Raw genomic sequence first — 21,421 nt, 5'->3', positions numbered from 1 at the left:
CCGCTGCCGATCGAATCTAGCGCTACATAGGTGCTGTCAACGTGGCTGGAATTAATAAACGAATTTAAAAGGTGAGTTTTCGCTGTCTTGGGTGATCCATGATTTTGGCTTGGAATTGCGGAGGTAGCTGTTTTCGGTGAGTCGTGGTGTATAACTTTTGAAATAATGATCCGATTGTGACCATTTATAGCTCATTTTGTAGGGACATTATGTCGCTTTCGATCCGTAGGCCTCGACGGCGCCTTAAAAATAGTTTACGTGGTGAAATCTAACTTTGATTGAGTAGGGGGTGGTTCCGTCGTTACATCCCTTTCCTTTTATATACTACTATAGGGTCTATATACCTATATGTCTTTCTAACGCTGTTTCTAAGCGTGACACGCCCCTGTGGTCACACACGAGTCGCTGCTACTAGCAGTATCATTATACAACATGGTCTGATTCATCAAGCTTACAAACTCTAAAATCTGAAATAAGATTTAAAACAGTTGTAACTAACTAACGTGTAATCAACAACACTATGACCATTGTTTGAAACGCATGTAAAATGTCCATCTTCATCACCAGAAACTGTTCGATTGTATATGTATGTTATGCCATCTATGAATGTTAATAAATGAAAACAAGTATGTATTGTTAGTATTTTTTATTTCTGTGAATATTTTTACATACGATGAAGATAACTAGATCTACCATTTCTGATATGCATGCAACAGTATTACGATCATGACATTTAGTAAACATTGATATTTTCACACAACTACATTAATCCGACATTTTCATTAATCCGACATTTTCGTTAATCCGACATATTTCTCTGCAACCACAAGTGTCGGATTAACGAGAGTTGACTGTATATTGAAAATGAATTCCACTTTTTATTGGTATGTAAAACTTATACTGATTTACGGAAAAGGTATATTACATGTAACTGTGCTGTTAATCGATCACAGGAATCTTTTACAAACTTAATGTACTCAAATTGTCAAATCAAATTTTGGTAAATATATTTATTTTGCTTTTAAACTTATGATACACTTCATAAAAGTTGTAACAGTAGTAAAATGTTGTATTTATTTATATGCTTTGTACATATGTCAGTATACATATCTATTCAATTTGGGGACAATTGTTTATATGATGCTTTTGTAAAACATATGTTTGTGTATTTCTGCAATTGTATTGTCCCATGGGCTTGTGGCCGCTTTGACAGAAATAAGCTATATATACATATTCAAGTTGATTCGCAATTGCATTACTCCTGTTTAATCAGACAATATATGTTACACCTGGACATGTAGTAGTGACGAGACCACACGAACATGCTTCACGATTCTTGTTTGCCCGAAGTGGGGAGGCCGAGTGGTTGAATCTTTCTCTCCCGGTACCGTTAACCCGTTCGTGAAGCTCCGGATTAGAATTGGTCTTCAGCAACCCATGCTTGTCGTAAAAGGCGACTAACGGGATTGGGTGATAAGGCTCGCTGACAGCATGTCATCGTATTCCCAGTTAACGAGATCACTGGATTGTCTGGTGCAGACTCGATTATATGGCTGCCGTATAGCGATTCTCGTCTCACAGAGGTTACTCAAGTCATAACTTCCCATGTAACGTGGTAAGATATGACTTGAGTAGCCTTTGTGGGAAGATAATGCACGTATGGCTAGCTGCAAACCCAGAACTTTTGGATGTGAACAGCTAAATAGATTTTAAATTTTTGTATGCACAGTTTCTTTATGTGCCTAGTATAGATAGTGAGTCCTAGTGGAAGAAACCATTAAATGTTTATTTAGAAATACGTAAATAACAAAAGGCACCAATACACCAAGTATTTGATACACGTGCACATGTTCATGATACAATGTTGAAAGCTCCACAAGCGAATGTTACGCGTATTTTTAGTCAATCTTGACACAATATTCTGTTTTAGAAATAACAAAACACGAGACTCGTTCAGCATGTGTTTGATGTCGTTGCAAAACTTTATAAGAAGATATTGAAGGTCTTTCGGACGGGATGGGCATCACCCATTGAATTCTTCCTCCCTGTTTCGTGACTGGGGATAAAATTGAAGCTGTAAATAATCATTAGCATTTAATCAATTTGCAAAGAATGCTGGTGAACGTGAGAGACTCTTGAGACTTCATCGTTCAAATAGAAACAGAAGTGCTTTAGACAATTAAGCTGAACGATAAAGCAGATAGTCACGGTTCTTTGTCCATTTTGGAGACATTTTACAGACAGGTACATAAACAAGATTGGAATAATAAAATTATCTTGCAATGTAAACGTTTGACTCGATGCTTGAAGCTCTCCGCCGTTCGATTCTGTCAATTGCTTATATCACTTACTTGATGTAACAAGTCATAACTATTGGTAACTGAGGCCCGCATTTCTTAAGTAAGAACATAATGATAACGGTGGGAATACTATTTGAAATAGTTAAGAATGGGCAGAGCTCAATAACTGCTACACTATAGAAAATGAACAGAACATTCACAGTGAAGTACAATCTAAATATGTACGCTTATGTCAAACTGAAAGTGACTAATTTATCGGATACCACCGTGTCAGAGTACTTACACATATATTGGTATCTTGTATGTGTATTATCAGAGGCAAAAGGTATTGTGACGTGGAATGTTAAGTAATCTTGTAAATGTGTCAATGAGGCCCGAATATCCCTGATTTGTCACCCACTGAACACGTCTGGGATGAAATGGAGAGACATTTACTACATTTAGGACGTCATCCGAATCTTCCAACAACGCTGCAGGAAATTTTCCAGACACTGACATCGACGTTTAATAGTTCCAACGCCAGGCATGCATCAATGCACAAGGTGTACACACTCGCTGCTGACCTAAACTTGCTTGTGATCCCCTCTTGTGTTGTGGCTCATTTACGCTGTTCTTATGAACTGTTGATCGTTACCACACGTAGTAGACACATTTGTCTTTCCACGTAATGACTTTTCAGTCACTGCAGTAACAGTTTGATATTGATACCATTTGTTGTTTCTGTGTCACAATAACTTTGGCCTTTGAATATTTTATTCAACAAGTTATATGCAATTGCTTCTGCCAGAACCTTCGATGTTATTTGCCTATCATCCGAAACAAAGCATTCAGCTTAACATTTGCGTACTTTTCAGATTGAAAGTATGTACGTTCAGATCTCGTGAGGGTTATTGTCCTGCCGTTGTATAACTGTATCTACGTCGCTTAGCAACCTTCTGTCGGATTATTCGATCTAACAGTTTTGCGAGAAAAAAACGCTTTTGTTGGTTAAGTAGGTGAGTGAGTTAATATTTATCGTCACATCGGCAATATCTCAGCCATATCGTGACGAGAACAATTAATGATTATATCATATATCAATAAAATTAGAAATCAAAACCTGTTGACGAAGAACAGTAAAACTACTGGTATATCACAGAAATCCAGTTAAAACTAGTGATGAAATCTAAAACACGTTAGCTAGAAATGACAAGACATTTGTAGACTCAAATGTTCAGACTGTCAGGTATTGCCAAATTGTGAGCAAACGTTTATTGTTTCGTACGAGTTTAAATGAAGTACCTGACGACCTCTTTGCTTGCTAAACTATTACAACCTTTTAATTGGTGTTCACATCGTAGTTCTTTTTCAGGGTCTGAATGACAGACAAGTAAGATCTGCCACTGTCTAGACCAACTTTATGCGTGTATTGAATGGTTGATAGCGATTACATGTAAGTTGGTAAAGTGAATGACACACACTGTGTTATCTATCATAAACTGTCAGCATTGGGGATTACCTACTCTCAAACACAGGAATCAATGTATTCATTAACCTTCTCATATTTTCCAGGAACATATTTGCATTGTCCACCAGAGTAGCTAATAACGTTTGTTTTAATGCAATACTTTTCTGTTGGTGGAGTTCTAGCTAAAATAATCCACTGTGAGAAAGCAAATAAGTTCGATAAATCTTTCCCGAGGTCACTAGCAATTAAATTCGCCCTTGCAAATAAGCTGAGCATTTCTTTTGTCCAAGTAAACGAGTGTTACTTTGTTCATGGGCTCTGTAGTGATATTGAGCGCCTGTGGAAATAAGAAGTTAAATGGTCATATATTTCGAACATATTTGTTATGGGTTGGTCGGGCATTCAACCTGTATATGGCATTGAAGGGAATAAATTGACACACACGTCATTGATTTGGGGCCTGTTTCTATAAGTAATCCAAACGTGCGCAAAACATATTCAGTTCTACAATTTCCTAATAATTCCTCTGTCTGGAAATTTAATGGAGTCGTTTGTGATAATGTTTCAATTTGAAATAGTCCATATCCTTCCAAATGGTATGTGCACACATGGGAAAGTCATTAATTTTCCCTGCATATATACTGCAGAATAAACACAGTCGTGGAGAAAGAAAACATGGTACAACTTTCGGTGTGCTGATGTTGTCCAATGATTTAACAATTCGCCTTTCGCACTAACATCAGACCAACTATAAAGCCTGAAATCAAGCGTGGGTGTGCAAAGTGAAGGACAGACACTTTGACAACCAAAATACCCTGGAAAGCAAAACGTTCATCATGGATAGATGACTCTTCTCAGGTGCTTCCATATTCGTGGAATGTCAGCAAGGAACATAGCCACGTACCAAAAAGAGAGAAAAACACAGCCTGTTGCTCCAAATGTTTTTGACGAGGCTCTGTCATCAGGGGCACTTATCTTTCTCCTCTTCGCTTTGGACGTTTGGTTTGGGAGGATCCGGAGGCCGGCTTGCAGATGCTTTACGATTATCTGGAGTTCCTCAAAGGGTCATATTTTGATGCCTGGTGTTGGATTCGCTTTGACATGAACAATTGTGTCCTGGGTCCACATTACCACCGACCGTTGATTCCTCAGCTCCTGAAGCGGGTACGGTTGTATCCATGGCGATCGTGGATTCTGCTTTGGTACTTAAAGAAGTAGCGGCAGTAGTAGTTGGGATAACTGTGGTAGTTGTTAGCGGAATTGTCGATGTTGTGTTTCCAGTGGTAGTGGTTGCACTGGTGGAAGTACTCGCAGATGTCGTGATCGTTGTGGCTTCGGAATCTGTTGTGGTTGCTGACATAGTGCTTGGCTGACAAACTGTCTCTTCTTTTGAATGTATCCAATTCTTTAAAGAAATAAAACTGACATGTGTAGGAACTGAAATGTGGTATAAGAGATTTCAACGGGATTGCACTAATTTTTAAAGACAAAATTAAAGTTTACTCAATATCATTTGGCATAAGTACTTAATTAACTGTGGGAACTGAATATTATTATTATTATTATCTTTATTTTTTATTCCATATTTCTATTTTTATTCCATATTTCCCAGATTGCAAGGAGTGATGAAATAACGTTTGTTTGTAATGCAATACTTTTCTGTTGGTGGAGTTCTCGCTAAAATAATCCACTGTGAGAAAGCAAATAAGTTCGATAAATCTTTCCCGAGGTCACTAGCAATTAAATTCGCCCTTGCAAATAAGCTGAGCATTTCTTTTGTCCAAGTAAACGAGTGTTACTTTGTTCAAGGGCTCTGTAGTGATATTGAGCGCCTGTGGAAATAAGAAGTTAAATGGTCATATATTTCGAACATATTTGTTATGGGTTGGTCGGGCATTCAACCTGTATATGGCATTGAAAGGGAATAAATTGACACACACGTCATTGATTTGGGGCCTGTTTCTATAAGTAATCCAAACGTGCGCAAAACATATTCAGTTCTACAATTTCCTAATAATTCCTCTGTCTGGAAATTTAATGGAGTCGTTTGTGATAATGTTTCAATTTGAAATAGTCCATATCCTTCCAAATGGTATGTGCACACATGGGAAAGTCATTAATTTTCCTGCATATATACTGCAGAATAAACACAGTCGTGGAGAAAGAAAACATGGTACAACTTTCGGTGTGCTGATGTTGTCCAATGATTTAACAATTCGCCTTTCGCACTAACATCAGACCAACTATAAAGCCTGAAATCAAGCGTGGGTGTGCAAAGTGAAGGACAGACACTTTGACAACCAAAATACCCTGGAAAGCAAAACGTTCATCATGGATAGATGACTCTTCTCAGGTGCTTCCATATTCGTGGAATGTCAGCAAGGAACATAGCCACGTACCAAAAAGAGAGAAAAACACAGCCTGTTGCTCCAAATGTTTTTGACGAGGCTCTGTCATCAGGGGCACTTATCTTTCTCCTCTTCGCTTTGGACGTTTGGTTTGGGAGGATCCGGAGGCCGGCTTGCAGATGCTTTACGATTATCTGGAGTTCCTCAAGGGTCATATTTTGATGCCTGGTGTTGGATTCGCTTTGACATGAACAATTGTGTCCCGGGTCCACATTACCACCGACCGTTGATTCCTCAGCTCCTGAAGCGGGTACGGTTGTATCCATGGCGATCGTGGATTCTGCTTTGGTACTTAAAGAAGTAGCGGCAGTAGTAGTTGGGATAACTGTGGTAGTTGTTAGCGGAATTGTCGATGTTGTGTTTCCAGTGGTAGTGGTTGCACTGGTGGAAGTACTCGCAGATGTCGTGATCGTTGTGGCTTCGGAATCTGTTGTGGTTGCTGACATAGTGCTTGGCTGACAAACTGTCTCTTCTTTTGAATGTATCCAATTCTTTAAAGAAATAAAACTGACATGTGTAGGAACTGAAATGTGGTATAAGAGATTTCAACGGGATTGCACTAATTTTTTAAAGACAAAATTAAAGTTTACTCAATATCATTTGGCATAAGTACTTAATTAACTGTGGGAACTGAATATTATTATTATTATTATCTTTATTTTTTATTCCATATTTCTATTTTTTATTCCATATTTCCCAGATTGCAAAGGTAAAATAACGACTGGGTCTTTTAGATCAGAAAGTGTTTTGTGTAAATGTGGGTGTAACTACTCAAAAAAGGGTGATATTAAGTGATTTCTGTTTCCCTTACCTCATTAATCAGCGTGAGATCAAGTCCAACTCCTGAGCAGAAGGCTTGTTCTCTTCCCTTCTGGTGTATGTATATCCCAAACAAAGCGCTAGCACTTTGTATGACGTAGTAGGCTTTTGGAAGAAGGATATATCCAGATGTCAGGTTCGTGTCCATAACGTCAACCCATGTCTGTATATCGAGAGGTTGTGAGTTTAGTATTAAAGTTGATTTGAAGAACGATTCAATGACGACAATTGCATAAGCAAATGTATTTTGTCAGGAAACCGGAAGCTGTACTGATATTGCCACTGGCTGTTGGGATGAACAATCAACATACAGGAATCAAAGGTTCTTGTAACTGTCACAAACTTTACCACCAATATTGCTTCATTTGACGTGATCTCAACAGGAGCTGTTGCAGAAATCCTTGTTTCCAACCAGTCCCCTTCTTTTTCTAGGCTGTAAATTGAACCACCCACATGAACACTTGTGTTTGAGGTGCTTGCAAGGATGCGATACAGGTCCTCTGATGTGTTAGTCTTTTCTGGGGAGAGAACGGAAATAAAATGTTTGCCCCATGTGGTAACGGGGGTCATTTGTTGAACAAGATGATCCTGGGTTTTTCTAGTGTCCAAAGAGGATTTCCGTGCTCCCGCTATGACAGCAATTGGATGGTTTGAGGACACATACGTTCCTGTCAGGTCTCTGTCGTTTTGGAACTGGATAACTTGGTGCTTTTGTAGGGTTACATTTATTATGTCTGGATTCAGAATGGTGATACCATTATACTGTAATGTAGCCAGACCAGATGGGAACTCTATGGTTACTGAAGTATCGGCGGAAGAAGACGTCACTGAGAACTGTGTCTTATCATCTCTACTCTGGTATGTCACTACATAGAAACTGAACCCGAACTGATCAACGGGTAGTGCGAGATAAATATCCATGGAATTGGTTGCAAAATCGACAGCAAGAACATTCACGTCATTATTGGAGATGATGCGTACTACTTTATCCGTTATCCCACTCCCTGACAGCTGGATGCCTTTTTCTAGGCAAATGTAATCGCCCGCAGCGCTGGTGATGTTCACGATATGTGTGAAGTTGATGCTCTGAGACAGACTGGTGACCTGCACAGACGCAGCATTCAGAAGGGTTGTAATAATGATACATTGTTGTTCCGGCTTGTTAACCATTAATTTGTTCTCTGGAAAGGTAACCAGGAATTCCCTTCCACTGCTGTTCTGGCCATTTGCTATGTAAAACAATGGTATGTTATGTTGAAACAAGTTTCAGTAATAGAAAACTGTTAAAATAGTGAACGTCATTCATGTATGTAATCAAATATGAAACATGAAAGGGCTTTAAAAACATAAATGGACACAATGGTTTGTCTATTTCATTTGCCTGAATCGCTCTCAAAAATAATGTAAAGTCAATACAAGGTCATGCATTTGCCTCACTGATATTCAACAATAGAGCGAAATAATCTGAAGCCTTCTTGTTACATGGACTAGCGTTTCAATGTTCGAATCCCTGATTTGAACCTTGGTCTAAACGTCTACTGTTGAGTATTCACCAGAGAGGTTTCGATGATTCACGCTTTTACTACAAAATTGCGAGTCTCTGTGCCAGGATGTGATCACAAGCCTTATCATGTGAAAACCATTTCATGATCCAACGAAATGATTCATTGAAAATTAAAAGTGCCTTTTATTCTAAACTGCGGGACCAGCGTCCACAGTAAAACGAAGACCAGTTCCAGAGATGCTACTTATACTGCAGTTTGTCGTTGTGACAATTCAGTGTGAAGAAATATTTGACATTTTGTAGAAGTTTAGGATCTTTCGTTATCATTAAGACGGGAAAGCGCTGACTTGTGAAGGCAGCAAAATGTGTCTTTCTATTTTATTCATACAAATTACTCATCTTCAATTTTATTACAGTACCGCACTACACTAACCATACCTGATACTAAAGGCAAAATAGTGGTGAAAGCAACATGAACAAATCACTGGAAATCATTGATGACACAACATTAAAACATTGTGAAATGACTTGTTTTTTAGTTATTCGCAAGTGACGATATATGATACCAAGAGAAAAATAACATTATCAGGAAATCACTAGTGTTAAGTTTTACTGTTATGCCGTGTAGCTCACATATCTTACCGTTATTTCCCATAACACAGAGACACATCAGTAGGAGGAACATGTTGACAGTCCCGCTGCTTCACGCCAACTAAGTCAGCACTCACTTGTCTTGTCCTTGTTGTCGATACCATCAGTATTTTGACGCATTGCACCTTTGCGCTCTGTACATAACGTCAGTTTGTTTGTTTCGTTAATGGAAGTAAAATCAATTCCGTCAATTTTTCAGATGAAACACAACGTCTGGCAGAAAAAGTTTTAATTATCTTTTTTTATTTAATAGATCTTTTGCATACATAAGAGGTGAATTTATCTACTGACGGAGTATTACAAAAATACTTAAGTGGATTTTTTCTAAGGGTTGTTAGACTTGGGCACGGTGAAAGGGAGTGATATTCGTCGCCCATTGCTTCATTTTATTATTTCACATTGTCTGTCACATCTAACAAGGCTACTCCATCTTCTAGATTCTATGGGTAATCTATGATTAGTTGTTCTAAAACGGGATACCATGTTATAAGATGTGTAGGTAGTTCCAGAAGATAAGAATCAAAATGAGGTATTTCTTTTTAAAGTTTGTAATATTTACTTTTTGAAGTAGTACTTACTGTTCCATTCCAAGATTGATAAAACTGATTAATAAGAACCCTTTTAACAATGTATCAATTTACGCCATTAGCGTATTCTCTAGACACTGTCGAAAGCTTTCTCATAATCGATAAATGTATTATAAAACCTTTTCGATCCACATTTTAACACGTGAACTATGGCGTAAAGAGCAAATATATTGTCAGTAGTTGTATAGTTTTTTCTCAAGCCAGCCTGGGCTTCTGATAAAATATTATATCTTTCACAAACTTCAGTCTCCTACTCAGAAATGATGTAAATAATTTTCGAACACAAATTAGTAAACTTACCCACCGATACTGTTCTGGTTTTAGTCTAACTGGGAGTATCATTCCTTTCGTCCAGCTTTCTGGGAAAATGTCTTTTCATAAATATCTGTCATTGAATCCTTGGAATGCTTTATGTATGCATTTAATTAAAACTCCATCATCTCCACTGGCCTTATTATGTTTTTAACCTATGTGTTATTTTAAATATTTCCTCTTTTTCAAATCGCCTGTTCAAATCATTACCCATATCCGTTCATTGCATTGCGATCCGGATGTCATCGTCTGTAATTAAGACTCGTATAAATCTGCCATACCTGGGAGTTTATCATTTGTTTCTATTTATCGTGTTCCCGTAGTATCTTCCAAAATGAACGACCATTATCTATAACAGATCAAATTTATTTTGCAACCAAACTTAGTGTTTTTCAATGCTTTCTAATAGTGTTCTTATAACTGCGACTACAAATAAGATAATGTCTTTTTTTAATTTACTTCTGATTTCTAAGCTGGGGTAGCCTGATGGTTAAAGTGTTGGCTCGTCACGCCGAAAACCCGGGTTCGATTCCCCAAATGGGTACAATGTGTGAAGCCCATGTCTGGTGTCCCCCGCCGTGATATTGCTGGAATATTGCTAAAAGCGGCGTAAAACCAAACTCACTCACTCACTCACTCACTCTAAACTGAGTTGGTGTTTTCAAGTACTTTCCATGTGTAATGTAGCATTGCTTTCAAAACCCGAGGCGATTTGCACACATTTTGCCATGGATGAATGTGTTCTTAGGGCAAAGGCCGAAATATGGTTAGAGCTTAATAAATAAACATTTCGAATATATACTCAGTGTCATTAATGATGGGTCAAGCTATTGGTAACACTATTTCTTAAAAGTTGTAAAATCTTCGTTTTTGTTTGAAATATATATAACTGAATGTTTTCCAAATTTTCTTAACAGTATGGAAAAATACACCATGCCGTTGAAATGTCATTATTACGTTCTTCAGCGTCTGATACATTCTGTTACAAATGGCAATTTCTTTTTTTTATTTAGATTGTCAATATAGAAACACACATGCCACTTCATGTCAATGATTTGCACGTGCAAGTCGCTCTATCCATGGAAAGTGGAGGACAATACACGTGCACTTGCTAAAAGGGGTCAAAGCAATAGGCCTCTTGGAATCTGGTCAAACTCAGCGGACAGCAACCAACTCGGCGGCAGGTTGCTGCGAAACTCCTATTGGACATACTCCACTGCACGTGATCGACGGTAATCTTACCTGACAGCGTTATCGGGACGAGATTCTGGCTCCTATAGCAGTATCATTCCTGCAAGCTATGCATGGCTTTTATGGTCGACCGTCTTTACTACAAGACGACAACGCTAGGATGAATTCCTTAGGCAGCAGGGTATAGAGCGGATGGAGTTGCCAGCATGCTCGCCACACACAACACAATTGAGCTTGCTTGGGATGAACACGGTCGACGTGTGCACACATGTCACCCAGCATCAGTGGATCTCCTAAATTAGGACTCCGCAGAGCTCTAGTAGAGGAATGGAATGCGATTCCGCAAGCTTTCTTTATGAACTTGATAAGGAACATGAGAACAAAATGCACCTGTGTCCTGGACGGGCGAAGAGGGTACCCAAGATACTGAACGACCTAGTGCTTCATGTTTGTCATTTTCATTTTGGGGACTTGGTCTATACAACTGATGTTTGTTAGTGCTGTTTGAATTTTTTGTCTGTATGCCACGATGTGTCACGTTTGTCAACACATTAAACATTATGATGACACTCCAAGCTCTATTATTTCTGAGAAACATTTCTTTACATGTGCTATATATCATTTGACCCTTTTTTAATGACGCCTAGTATATCATCGGCAACCGTATTGATACCGGTGCTGTGTTTATCTGTAAGTAACAATAATTAATGATGAACCCTATTCACTTCGTTATCTGTAAATGATTCATTTAACAGATGTGAATACCTCTTGTCCCATTTACAATAACTCTCAGTTATACTACGTACATTTCCTTCAAAATGCAATATACAGTTAAATACATCAATTGTTAAATCGAATTGGTTTAATTTTGTTTCTACCTAACATAAAATATCATAGTCAGTGATTTGATTTTTGTTATAAAACCAGGGCTACTTGCTTTTACATGAAAATTATGTAATAGTTTCTGATTCACAGTTTACCTTCCATCCATTGACATTCCCAAACCCGGTTGTTACCTGCCGGCGATTAGATGGGGATCTTTCTTGTCTACCTGTATAAATACCGTCGCGATGTCCCCAATGTCGTTCCTGTCGTCCATCTTCACCAAAGCGGAGACCATGTTGACATCCATTTATATGATGTTCCACGCTGTGTTGTCGGTGTTTGCCGAACTGGTTTCAGTCACAGGCATTTGTAACTACTCATGTCATTTCGGCCAGCAGGGTGGTCTTCTTGTAGCTATATGTCATGGAAGGAGGCGAGTAGTTACGTGAATTTCAGGTTTTGCGTAGTATATTCGTAAAGAGCTCTTCAAGTGTTTTATGGGGTTCGCCTGAAGAAATGTTCAGCCGGTAGAGGGCGCGAGAGCCGCTTTAATGCTACGTTGCATAAATTCATTCGACCTTTTTTAATTCAATATTGTATAAATGCAAATTGTTTTTTAATTAATTTTGTTTGTAGTATTTTTTTTTTAAATGTTTTTAAATAATTTATATAGTAGCTTTCGTGAAGGATGATAGTTAGTATTTTTGAGAGAAATGTATTATTTAGTTTTAGAGAAGTGTGATATGATATAGCCTTTAATGTTACTGTGTCGTCTCCTATCCTTCGCAGATTTTGCATGTCACGTTGTTCGGTTGCTGTTTGAAACGGGACAAAAAAACGTGTCCTTTTTTTTAATTTCTAGAGTCTTTCAGTCGATTTTTCCTCTTCATGATTTCATATTTGTCTTCAGGTATAGTACAGCTTGCAAGGATCGCATCCGGCTTATACTTGTTTCTTGATGGACGTCTTCCAATATGATATAAGGTTACGTCGTCTAGTTTGATTGATGTGACCTTATCTGTGCGTTTACATTGTTCGATTCAAGCACATTCATCAATACAATCTTGCTCTTGGTTACGTCGCTTGGATGTTCACACTTGTTTGTGTTACGTGTTGAATCGACAATTTCATGCACTGTTCTAGTTTTCCACCTCTTCAGGTACTTCAGCTCTTACATTGTTCACTTCAAATATCATAACTCTTTTCCTTTCCGATGTAAGTTCCCTTTCTGAGGAGTTTAGCATGTTATCGAAATTGATTTTAGATCTTCTATATCCACAAACAATAACTTTGTATGGCCATCAGGTATATATATTTCACGTTGATCGTTTGTTTCAATGCGTGACTTTCTACAATTCAAATCAGCAAATCAAATGGGGGGTTTTCTGTTTTGCGGTGACATAGCTTTCTGTGATATACAGATCGCGGTCATATAGCTGGAAAATTGCTGAGTACGGCGTAAAACTAAACTCACTCACTTTCCGTGGTTTCATATCAAACGTACTGGGGTTGTATGTAAATACATGCATCCAGTGGTTGGAGAAAAAGGTGATTTCTCAGAGAGAAAAAAACCTACATAGAAAGTCGGGACTCTTATATTATAAAAACCGAAGCTAGTTTTAATTGAAATTGTGATATTCTAGTTGTTTTACTGTCCTCCTTCGTCGGCGGGTTTTTATAATATCTATATATATTCTGTTTCAATGTCAAATGTTCTCGTCACGACATGGCTGAAATATTGCCGATGTGACGTTAAATAATAACTCACTCACTCACTCACTTGAATGAAAATATTTTAGTTTGACAAGCTAGTTTTATTTTCATATATGTGATATTCTAGTATTTATACTGTCCATCGTCGACAGGTTTTTACTCTCCAAAATGTTTTCATTTTTCATTGTATAAATTGTTTTCGTCACGATATGGCTGACATATTGCCGATGTGACGTTACATATTAACTCACTCACTTACTAATCAATGCAAATTACTGCAAAGGAATTACAGTGGTAGTACAAAACAGAGTGGCAATACAAGGATAATAACAGTGGTAACACCAACAATGTTAGTGATCATGATATTCATGTAGGATCAACATCGGACATTTCAAAACAGACCAAGACTGGAAATCCAAGATAAAAATAATTATCGTTAAACAACCGCTGGTCTTGACGTATTTCGAGATGATAGAGACATACGGTGGCCTCTTGTGTATTTGACCTGTGAATATCCGGGTAAGAATGAGCCTTCAGTAACCCATGCTTGTCGTAAGAGGCGACTAACGGGATCGGGTGCCTCACACAAGTTTCAACACCTGTAGTGTATACGAAAGTAAGGTACAGTGTGATTCAGCTTCTCTTTACTCGCATCTCTCAGTTGATGTTGCAGGAGAAGCATGTAGTCGATAGCCATTCCATACTGACAGAAACACACGGGGTTTATTTTTTGCTTGTTTGTTTTTGGTTTTTTGTTTTGTTTCTTTTTATGTTTGTTTGTTTATTTGTTGTTGGGTTGTTGGTTTTTTTCCCTTTTCTCAATACCTGGAGTCATCAATGACTATATATCATTGACCAATTCATGCATTTTGCCTTTCGCGACCAGTGAATTGTGTTTCGTCAAATAATCGAGTTATTGGTTGGCCTTGACGCTTCTAAGGTGTGTTTGTTTTTATCTAAGAATTAGTCCAGAGCCTAACCAATGCCTGAAAGTAGATATGTGAAAACGTATTGTAATACCATGTTTTATGCAGTAGAAAACGTATTGGGTTGAACAGTATAAAATTATCGTACTTTTTTCTGTGGAATTTGCAATAGGCAATAGATGAGCATTCACCTCAGAAATTGTATTTCTATCAGGGAATATACGAGTTAGACTCGCACGTTGCTATTCTCGTACCTATCGATTGTCTATTACCAGCCTTAAACGTCCCTGTCCTACCGTACACTGTAAATATTATCATACTCATTAAATACCAGCCAGTCTCAGTACTGTGAAATAGGGTCTTGGTCCACAAAGCGTTTGTAGCATTACGACCCATCGTAACTCTTGCACGTACGAATGGCGTAATGTTGCGAACGCCTTGTGAATAGGGTCCAAGCAGATCAAAAGTTGCAGAGCATCTTGTGTTTTAATCCCAAACTCATCCACCTTTTATACACAAAGAGCGAGTGAGTTAGTTTAGTTTTACGCTGCTTTTAGCACTATTCCAGCCATATCACCGCGGGGGACACCGGAAATAGGCTTCACTATACACAAAGAAGTAAATGTTGAAAATAAGATGTGCGACCTATTTATAACCACAGTGTCCTCTCAGGGATTATTTACTGATATCTTCACTGGCGCTGTACATTAGAAAAACATAAATTCTTTGAAATGAACGTATTTTACAGAAAGAAAATTCTGAATACTACTTAATTTATGGATACTAGACGCTCGGTACCCCACCGAACTGGCGTACCCAAAGTACAACTCGTACCTTTTTGGCCGAGCCGTACCCAAATTGAGATAACCGTACCCAAATTTCGACGACTCTTACCCACATTTTTTATGATTCGTACCAAACTTAGATGACCCGTACCCATGTAGTTCTTGCAGATTTCTTTAACCGGTATAGACGGGAACATACGTTAACCAGTATGTTATATTTGGGATTACATTTCCTGTGCAAAGTACCTATTCTAGTAAGTTTGGCTAGTGGAAGCCGCTGTTGTCTGAAAGCGTTACATGGCCGACTGAATGGGTTAGAGGTACCTGGGTTCGAATCGCGGATTGGACTCAACCTAACAAAAGTGCTAGAATCGGTACTTTACTGAGAAAGTGTAATCCCAAATATAATATATGTAACATTTGACAATTTGGAGCGCATTAAACGACAAAAGATACAGAATATATTATTCTAATAATTCTTCATTTTGAACTGTGATGACAATTTATTCCGAGCACATTTCTTTTACAAAATCAAACATTCATTCATTATACAACCTTTCAATCTCAGTCACAAGGGAGTCATCATGAGTTCAGAAAGACTTCATTCATTATACAACCTTTCAATCTCAGTCACAAGGGAGTCGTCATGAGTTCAGAAAGACTTCATTCATTATACAACCTTTCAATCTCAGTCACAAGGGAGTCGTCATGAGTTCAGAAAGACTTCATTCATTATACAACCTTTCAATCTCAGTCACAAGGGAGTCGTCATGAGTTCAGAAAGACTTCATTCATTATACAACCTTTCAATCTCAGTCACAAGGGAGTCATCATGAGTTCAGAAAGACTTCATTCATTATACAACCTTTCAATCTCAGTCACAAGGGAGTCATCATGAGTTCAGAAAGACTTCATTCATTATACAACCTTTCAATCTCAGTCACAAGGGAGTCATCATGAGTTCAGAAAGACTTCATTCATTATACAACCTTTCAATCTCAGTCACAAGGGAGTCGTCATGAGTTCAGAGAGACTTCATTCATTATACAACCTTTCAATCTCAGTCACAAGGGAGTCATCATGAGTTCAGAAAGACTTCATTCATTATACAACCTTTCAATCTCAGTCACAAGGGAGTCATCATGAGTTCAGAAAGACTTCATTCATTATACAACCTTTCAATCTCAGTCACAAGGGAGTCATCATGAGTTCAGAAAGACTTCATTCATTAAGTAGCATCTGAAGTCATTTCTAATTTCACTTCTGACTAGTTGCCGGTATACTGTCAAATCTACCAATGTAAAAGATAACCAACAACATAAATATTTAGTTATATAGTGTTTCTTGTTCCTTGTATTTATATAATTTTTATACATTATATGCTTTTGAATATTGCCACGGATACTTAAACGTGAACAAACAAATATCAGATGTTTAAGTGATCTGTATATACGGTGCGGCAGTTGTCGCGACGTCGCTCTGCAATCCATATTGTCGCGCTGTCACCTTCTTGTAACAGACGATACACGACGCCATTTCATCTTTTCAATCTTGGAATAATATTGATTTTGCCACGAGGATACAACAAATGACTGCTGAACAGTTATTCCCTCTCTTATATACATGTAAAATTAGGATTAAATGAATTTACTAAACTCAAATAGCCGAAGTTGTTTATTGTTAATTTTGTATTCAAACTCAGCTTGGGAGTTGGTCGGAGAAGTTTACACAGTCGGTGATTGGATTCTCACAAGAAACAAGAAAAAAAAGGTCGCTATTTTACTTATACGATTTTATCAATCATTGATGCAGTTTAGAAGAATAGCAATGATAAGTTATATCTTTTCACTGAGTACGGCCGATTCCTTGTGTTTTTGGTGTACGTCTATGTGTTTAGGTACGTGTTGGTAACTAAAGATTGTCCAATATTTTGGTACGACTCTGTCAAAAAGGCTTAGGTACGAATCTCTATGGGTACAATTTATCTTGTAGGCTGTCCTTAATTCATCCTTATAAAATCTGATGAAAAGCAGGCAGGCGGGTTTCATTATTTTCAGACACTGCACTAATGTCTACTTGCCAAATGGTATATATTTACATGGTCTGAATTGCATATGTTTCTTTCAGACAAATGGGGCGGTGGGGTAGCCTAATGGTTAAAGCGTTGGCTCGTCACGCCGAAGACCCGGGTTCGAATCCCCACATGGGCACAATGTGTGAAGCCCATTTCTGGTGTCCCCTGCCGTGATGTTGCTGGAATATTGCTAAAAGCGGCGTAAAACCAAACTCAGTCAGTCAGTCAGTCTTTCAGACAATTTGAAAATGCCACAAACTCATTTTTGAATTATTTTATGGGCGTTTCTCGAGATATAAGGGGACATAACTCTAGGGGCCGCTTCTGAGGGAGGTATCTTGTAACATGAAGTGTCCATAAGTCATAATTCAATCTCATAACATGATTATAACAGCATTACTTAATTGTTTTCGGTTTAATTCCTGTTATGTAATGTCATTCTTTCTGACAGAATTAACGTCAGTGGCACCAACATTTGTGAATGAGTTTTGTTTATCTGATTAAAATAACTTCTCCCTTACTTCTGGATCAGGGAATGTCACTTGTGAGACCGGTTAAGCAGGTGTTCAGGTAAGCGGTACAAGGTGATTATGAACATATACAAACGTAGACGCAAAATCGTTCACTGATAAGCAACCGTGATGAGGTTGTGTTGTAAAATGGTTGACACCCGAGGACATAGAAGGTAGCATTTGCCGAATTCCGGACAACAGCACCTGTAAACACTGTCGACACTCACAGTCACACTAGTATACAGTCCCTGAACCACATTATTTTCCTTACTGCCAAGCCGTCTCTGCAATTCTAAAGCCCGAAATGAGTCCAGATTCATCAGGTTTTGAATCTCTGGTCTCCCTGGGGCTTTTTTTTCAGTTAATATATGTTTGTTTGTTACTATCAAAATGATATATTCAGAGACTAAGCATTAATCTACCGACAGCTGAGAAGGGAGTCCCGTGTTGAAGACGTGACGTCACGTGACACATATCACATGGGGCTGGCAGTCACACTGGATTAACGCTCAGTCTCTGAATTATAGTGACAAATAATCCCATTTAAATTGAAAAGGAGCCCCAGTGAGGCAGGAGATGTCTATGAAATCTAGACTTGCTTCATTTAATTTTTTAAGGCATCAGCATTGCAGGGAGGTATAGGCAGTAGGGAAGCTTGTGTGGTTCAGAGACTGTGAGATTGACTAGTAGTCAGTGTGCGAAAACGTTTCCAAATTTTGCTAGCCGGTCAGACTACCTATTCCTGAAAGTTACTTGCCCACAAAATAATTCACTAGCCCGAACTTTGAATGTAGAAACTAAGCAATAGATTACAAAAATAGATGAGAGATATTCTCATTATTATCAGGCCATAATCTTGCATGATTTAAAAGTGTATTATAACTTAACAGGTTGGACTGTGTGATATATTTACAAAATGACCCCATGAAAAATTCACTAGCCAGTTGGGCCAGTGACTGTGGAGATTTACTGGCCCTAGTGGATTTTTACTAGCCAGGGGCTAGCAGGCCAGTGGCTATTTCGCACACCAGTGTAGACCAGTGTAGCTGTGTCACTCTGTGAACAGTGTTTTCATCAGCGTCTCCAGACAATGGGTCAGGACAATATTTTTCTGCATGTATATATAGTTATCAATTCGAATAGCAACATATCGATCCCTAGCCAAGAGCGCTCATAGGGTCCTACTGTCAAGACATGACCCTGTATCACGGCTCTCAATTAAACCATCCTGACGTCCTTGCCAAATTGTTTATGATGTCATTAACTTGAACAGTTGTCAGAACCTTTGTGACATGAAAGACAATAGATATTGGAGAGTCTACTACTAGTCTACCCAAAGATTTAAGAATTACCAGTCATTTCATTCACAGTCAAACTTTAGGGATAACAACTTCTTTATTTTGTGACAAAATAAAGAAGTTCGTGACAAAATAAAGAAGTTCTTATCTTACAGTTTGTCTATATTGTACTTCCCAGCCTCTAAAATGCCACTCAAAGAAGTCATAACAAGTACAAAGTTATTCCATGAGCACAGAGGGCAGAGTTAATTCCAATTCTATAGTTTTAATTAGTAAAAGTTTTACGATTTTCTAAGCATCAAGTTATGATCATGCTATGAACCTCCAGTCTGCCTACTATTAAGACAGTACTGGCTTCAAATGCAAAACTTTTAGTTTTTTCCCAAAGATATAAGAGTCATTTAAGATTCAGATCTGTACACTATGGATAAAATATTCACCTTCTGTAAGTTTATAGCATGAAGTAATGGCGATTCTCTTGTGTTGTTTCAGAGTTTTTAGCACAATGAGTAAAACAAGATTCGAGATGTATGTGAAGGCAGGAAGTGATGGGAAGAATATTGGCGACTGTCCATTCTCACAACGTGTCTACATGTACTCACAGCTGAAGATTCCATCCGAACTGGTCACAGTTATACCCGTTGACATCACCAACAAATCAGAAGAATTTCTGAAATTGAACCCAGAAGGAAAAGTTCCAGTACTTGTAGACCATGAAAAGAATAAAGTTATTGCAGACTCTGGCACCATCACTGGTTACATACACGACAGCTTCCCATCTCCAGATCTGCATCAGACTTATAGTGGTCCTGCTGTAGAGGCCTCAGGTGGGGTGTTCGGGAAATTGGCTGCTTTGTTGAAGAATTCCGACCTAGCGTCTATACCTAAACTGAAGGAAGACCTTGAGAGGGAGCTGAGAACATTAGATGATTACTTGAACTGTGCCGATTGTAAAGGAGGGTTCCTGGTGAGTGATAGGATCTGCGAACTAGACTGTGCAATTCTCCCAAAGTTGCGGCATGTGCAGGTAGCGGGGATGTATTTTCAGGGATTTCAGATCCCAGAGGACTGTGTTGCACTTCTTGACTATATCAGGAAGGGAGAAAGTACAGATGTGTTCAAGCAAACCTGCCCCAAAGATGAGGAAATCATTAATGGCTGGTCAAGACATAATATCATGGTGGTCAAGCAGTAGATGAGTAGGATTACTGTTACCTGAGGGTGTCCGGGGTGTGATAATAGCCTGGTTATATTACTGTAAACTACATATATATCCATGCTTATAACAATATAGCAAACTGTTTATTTGGTCCCAGCTGCTTTCTGTATATTTTAGGGTTAATATGAACTAATATTAGTGGTCCCCTTTAGTTTGTTATATATACTGTCATAATCTCATATTAGACTAACAACTAGTCTCTGAAATGAACATATTTTACAGAAAAAAATAATATATGATGAAAAGGAGCCCTGAGACTTATCTAGACTTGCCACATTTTCTAGACTTGCGTGGGATTTCTTGGATATATTTACTTCAGGGTCTGTATGACAGACTAACTCTCATATATATTTGACAAACAGGACTTTCAAGGGCCAACATGCAATACTTTCCTATGGTATAGATCCTTGATTTAAGTTCCATTGTTACCATATTAGTGTTAGTTGAAGTCAGTGATGTTGCCTATTATGGTCAAGATTCAAGTTAATGTTCTAGCTGACCAGTCATTAATGAGGCTTCTAAATTCTTTATTCGATATCATGTGTTATTACCATACAGTGTAAAATCCAAATCACTCAGTCAATCACAGGTGTGGTTGAGGGAGACCTTTGAAAAAGCCACTCTGATATTTGTAATTTGAAACAAATATAACGAAGGAATACCTGAAGAAAAAAATAAAGCTATTCTATTATATCGTTGTAGATATGTTATGAATCCTGTCATTTGTGAGCCCAGGGAATCTACATGAAAAAGAATAATAAACATCATTAAAGATGTTCAGCAGATCAGATGACATATTTGTGATTTCATTTTCCATGTCCATGTTGATACTGTGATGATGCTGTGTGAA

The 21,421-nt window shown here is 38.1% G+C and overlaps 1 protein-coding gene across 3 annotated transcripts; it reads left to right on the top strand.

The window, feature by feature from the left end:
* Window positions 1-18,006: 18,006 nt before the first annotated feature.
* On the top strand, window positions 18,007-21,353 carry LOC124274675 (glutathione S-transferase DHAR1, mitochondrial-like). Of its 3 annotated transcripts, none has more exons than XM_046710036.1 (2): window positions 18,007-18,112; window positions 19,845-21,353. In XM_046710036.1, exons 1-2 carry the CDS (start codon window positions 18,024-18,026, stop codon window positions 20,545-20,547), a joined length of 792 nt encoding a protein of 263 aa, XP_046565992.1. In that variant the 5' UTR covers window positions 18,007-18,023; the 3' UTR covers window positions 20,548-21,353. The 3 variants fall into 3 exon arrangements, with proteins under 3 accessions (XP_046565992.1, XP_046565994.1, XP_046565993.1); XM_046710038.1 differs by having other exon boundaries at window positions 18,072-18,126; XM_046710037.1 differs by lacking the exon at window positions 18,007-18,112 and adding an exon at window positions 18,149-18,227.
* The last annotated feature ends 68 nt before the right edge of the window (window positions 21,354-21,421 follow it).

The sequence above is a fragment of the Haliotis rubra genome, unplaced genomic scaffold (assembly GCF_003918875.1).
Source record: "Haliotis rubra isolate DU_JTF1 unplaced genomic scaffold, ASM391887v1 Scf193, whole genome shotgun sequence".
Taxonomy (NCBI): Eukaryota; Metazoa; Mollusca; class Gastropoda; order Lepetellida; family Haliotidae; genus Haliotis; species Haliotis rubra.
Note: the sequence above shows the minus strand (reverse complement) of the source record. Positions and strands in the feature narration are given on the sequence as shown.

What these genes read in the sequence shown, in the direction of transcription:
- LOC124274675 (XM_046710036.1), top strand. Translation starts at nt 18,024, where the DNA reads ATGAGTTTTGTTTATCTGATTAAAATAACTTCTCCCTTACTTCTGGAT. An exon ending in CCGGTTAAGCAGGTGTTCAG is followed by an intron (nt 18,113 to 19,844) that starts GTAAGCGGTACA and finishes GTGTTGTTTCAG; the next exon opens with AGTTTTTAGCACAATGAGTA.